This window comes from Lycium barbarum, chromosome 6, assembly GCF_019175385.1.
Source record: "Lycium barbarum isolate Lr01 chromosome 6, ASM1917538v2, whole genome shotgun sequence".
In the NCBI taxonomy this organism is placed as follows: Eukaryota; Viridiplantae; Streptophyta; class Magnoliopsida; order Solanales; family Solanaceae; genus Lycium; species Lycium barbarum.
The window spans coordinates 101,624,315-101,628,921 of NC_083342.1; the positions used below are offsets into that span (position 1 = coordinate 101,624,315).

Genomic DNA, 4,607 nt, shown 5'->3' on the forward strand with positions numbered 1-4,607 from the left:
TTCATATTTAAACTGCTCCTACAAAAGACAATTCTATTTTTAACACAGAGAGAAATATTTGCCGCAACCTTGGCGGTAAATTCTTTCCTATGTTGAATTAATATAGATGCTAATCTATACCAAGCTATTCCTACAGCACAGTTGTATAAATATTGTTACTCCCTCCGTATCAATTTACGGATTACAAAATTCAAACAAGTATTTCACTGACCGTAATTATTTTATCTATCTTTTAAATATTTTGAATTATAATTTATTATGACTTATAGTACATTTTATATAATTTTTAAATATATAAATTTTTACTTTTTAAAAAATTTAAAGATTTCAAACCTGAATTCACAATTAAAATTAAATTATTTGACTCTTAAAATTTTAATGGTAAAATCGGAACAAAGGCAGTTTAACAGGGAGTGTTACTTGAAACTAAACCAAAAAGCAAAAATTGTGTCATTAGAATTGCTTGGTCATTTCAACTGTGAATACGAAGACATATTTATCTGCAAACCAACTTAGCAAAATTAGGACGTAAAAATACAGATTTAGCAACACCACACAAACTAAGGTTCTTACACACAGAAATTGAAAGTTGAAACAACAGAAAAAAAAAAAAAACTTATTGCTCAACAAATCAAAAGCGGTAATATATAATTAGGCAGGAAGCTTAGAAGCTTCTAGATCAGCAGCTTGCTTGATCAAACTCTGGTCACCATCATCTAACGCCATTTGAATCGGTGACGAACCAAGTCCATCAGCAATCGCCATCATAATTTTCCTCATCTCATTCCCAAACTCCTCTCTATCCACAGTCCCATTATGATCATAATCGAACTTGTCGAATATCGAGTCGTAGAGTTTGCTCAGTTCTTCCGGCGTCGAGGCCACGTCAACGCCGAAGTGAGATTCGATTAGCCTCAGAGATTCGAACGCTTTACGAAGCTCGGATTTGGATAAAACGCCGTCGTTGTTGAGGTCTAAATCGGTAAATCCTTTATCTATTGCTTTTGTGAATGCTGCTTCGTCGTTAATGAAGTCTCGAATTGTTGATCCGTCTATGATTACTACTCCCATTTTTTTTTTTTTTTTTTTTTGAGGGTTTTGAGAAATTGTTCAGTAATGCTATAGTGATGTGGGAAATATATGGGAATAGGATATGTGGTTTGGGGAATTTTGACGATTTTTTTAAAATTAATTAGGATGTAAAAACTACGCTAACGTTATAAGATAAGATATTTTTTCGACAGAATGAACAGTCGGTGGATACCTTGTCATTGGGGTTTGAATTTATCATTTTATGGCACGTGGTTGTCATTCAGGAAATATTTGTTTTATGAACTAGCAAATTATGTCACTCCCATTAGTTAATTTTTATGGTTTAACTATTTCTAATACATAATTAGTGATAATAGCTATCTTTTATTTTAATTACTAATAATAACTAAATATTTTTCTAATTTAACTATTATAGCTACACAGTAACTTTCAATTACCATTTCACAAATACACCTAAAAATTAGCACCTCCAATCCCATATCCCCTTTTAATGGTAACAATATTAATCACTTAATATACATTACCATTCTCTTTCTTTTTTCATAAATTCTTACCTTTTTAAAAAGGGAAGAATCTTTGAATGCCCAGTGAAATAGTCGTCTTCTTCCTCTCTTCACCCTTCTGCAAAATTCGATTTTCCATTTTGGGATATTGCAATCCGAAACGGTATTTTCAGTACGGTTATTTCGATTCAAGACATAAGTGGGCCTCTTTCACGTTCTATCCCATCTCCTTTGTTTCGTGAAATTTTCACTATTTGTGTTATTATTCTTTCACAAAATCAACTTGGTGGAAGTGATTGTTTTTGCTCCAGGCCGTGGTGGTGGTTATGGCGACACACATGAGAGAAGGGGAGAGAATTTTTTTTTTTTTAGGGTTTTGAGAAGATGAAAAATATATGTATTTGTGTATGTTCTATGATATAACTACTAATTGTTGTGGTTGGTGGTATATTTTTGTAAGTTTTTCTATATATTTGTGTATTTTTTTCAAATTAATTCCATCAGTTCATCTAATTTCAAATACACGGGTGACACAAATACATGGTAAGTTTTCTATATATTTATGTATTTTGTTTAAAATAATCCATCAAATACATGAGTGATGCAAATTGTCACTCACACAAATACATGAGATTTAATATAAAATACATGGGGTTTGATTGGAAACTTCAAATACATTAGTTATGCTATCAAATACATGGGTAAATAAAAAACGAAATCAATATTGAAAACTTCAAATACATTAGCTGTTGAATGTTTTCAAATATTGAATTTTTGATTTGTTACATTTGAATGTTGAAGATTGGATGAAAGAATAGAAAACGGTTATGGAAAAGAAATCTAAAATATGATTTTGTGGAAGAGTATGGTAAAAAAATACCAATTAATAACTAATTAAATGATCTCAACGTTATGGCCTAAAATCAAGGGATAGACAAGTGAGGGATGGCTCAGTGGTTAAGCACTTCCACCCACGACCGGTAGGTCCTGGGTTCGAGTCACATTGGAGGGGAAGTGTGGAAACACTATAAATCCTGCTAAAATGGGAGGGGGGAAAGAAAAAAAAAATCAAGGGATATGTTTTTTTTTTTACTGTGTTTCTATGAATTTACACGCATCAAATACATCCGAAAAAATACCTTAATTTGGGAAAACATAGTTACAAATTGTAATATTTACACTATATAGAAGAGCCGGTTGGGGCTCATGTTTTCGTCGTCCGTTCCACTTTAATTAAAAAGAAAAATTATGGGCCCCATCTCTTCTATATAGTGTAAAACTAATATTTAAAAAAATTGTGGGCCCCATAATTTTAATTTTCCTACACAAAAATAAATTGTGGGCCCATATATATTAAACAACAACTAATATTAAAAAAATAGTGCAAATTAATAATGTCCAAAAAAAAGTGCACCCCATATTAAAAAATCAAACAATATTCAGGTAATTTTCAAAGTATCTCATTAAGTTAATAATGATAGATTCATTGCCACGTGCGTATTCGTAGCAAACACTAATATATATATATATATATATATATATATATATATTGGGCACCATATTAAACACCAACCAGTATTAAAAAAAAAAAAAAAAAAGTGGAACCCACCACATCCAAACTCACGGGAAAAAAAAACTGGATTCCATATTAACAAAATCAAGCAATATTAAAAAAAAACAAAAGGCGAATCCCATTTAAAAAAAAACAATGTTAAAAATTGTGGGCCCCATATATATTAAACAACAACTAATATTAAAAAAAAAAATTGGGCACCATATTAAACACCAACCAGTATTAAAAAACAAAAGAGAGAAGAAAAAAAAGTGGAACCCACCACATCCAAACTCACGGGAAAAAAAAAAGTGGAATAGAATTTAATTACTTTTCCATTTTTCCCTTACTCTAATAAATGCAAAAAGAGATTAATGTCATAAAAAAAATATTAAATGGAGATCAAATAATTAATAAGGTAAATTAGTGAAATTATAATTCCAATTGACGTTTCCTTAAAAAACCATGTAAAAACCAACATGACAAGTAAAATGAGTTAAACAAATATTTATTAAAAAATAGAAGTTCTTCATGGCCCCATATTAAACACCAACCAGTATTTAAAAAAAAAAAAGTGGAACCCACCACGTCCAAACTCACGGGAAAAAAAAAGTGAACCCCATATTAACAAAATCAAGCAATATTAAAAAAAATGTGAATTCCATATTCAAAAAACAAACAATGTTAAAAAAAAGTGTTTAGAAAATCAAACAATTAAATCAATAATGATGGATTCATTGCCACATGCGTATCAACCCATTAGTGGGAGCAAATGAAATTATTGTACAGCAACATACTTAAAATATTATATATTAAAATAAGATAGAATTTAATTACTTTTTCATTTTTTCCTTACTCTAATAAATGAGAAAAGAAAAAGTAAGATAGAATTTAATTACTTTTTCATTTTTTCCTTACTCTAATAAATGAGATTAATGTCATAAAAGAAAAAATAATATTAAATGGAGATCAAATAATTAATAAGCTAAATTAGTGAAATTATAATTCTAATGGACGTTTCCTTAAAAAAACCTTGTAAAAAACAACATGATAAGTAAAATGAGTTAAACAAAAAATATTTACTAAAAATTAAAAAATAGAATTTCTTCATTTAAATAGAAAATCAAATTTCTACTTTGTTTCATTTTAAACATGTAAAATTAATACAATAATTTGAATTAAAATTATCCAAATCAAAATTTGATAAAAAAATTATATGTATTATTTTACTATTACTGCTATATAGAAGAGCCGGTTTATAGAGACAAGATCGTCGTCCGTGTTCGGTCCTACTTTTTTATTTAAGGGCAAAAAAATCTTTTGTGTACCCACCCACTTTTTTATTTAAGGGCAAAAAAATGACGTTTTATACTTTATATTACCAACTCTTCTAAAAAGTAGATAGAAATACTTTATTATACTTCTATTTTTCTACAAGTAAAATGAGCTAAACCGAGAATATTTACCAAAATTTAAAAAATAGCATTTTTTCGTTTAAA

At 29.0% G+C, this 4,607-nt stretch overlaps 1 protein-coding gene across 1 annotated transcript; it reads right to left on the bottom strand.

The window, feature by feature from the left end:
• Nucleotides 1–495: 495 nt before the first annotated feature.
• LOC132645069 (uncharacterized) lies at nt 496–1,234 on the bottom strand. The gene has a single exon (XM_060361838.1). It carries the CDS (start codon nt 1,069–1,071, stop codon nt 652–654), a length of 420 nt encoding a protein of 139 aa, XP_060217821.1. The 5' UTR covers nt 1,072–1,234; the 3' UTR covers nt 496–651.
• Nucleotides 1,235–4,607: the final 3,373 nt, after the last annotated feature.

What these genes read in the sequence shown, in the direction of transcription:
- LOC132645069 (XM_060361838.1), bottom strand. Translation starts at nt 1,071, where the DNA reads ATGGGAGTAGTAATCATAGACGGATCAACAATTCGAGACTTCATTAAC.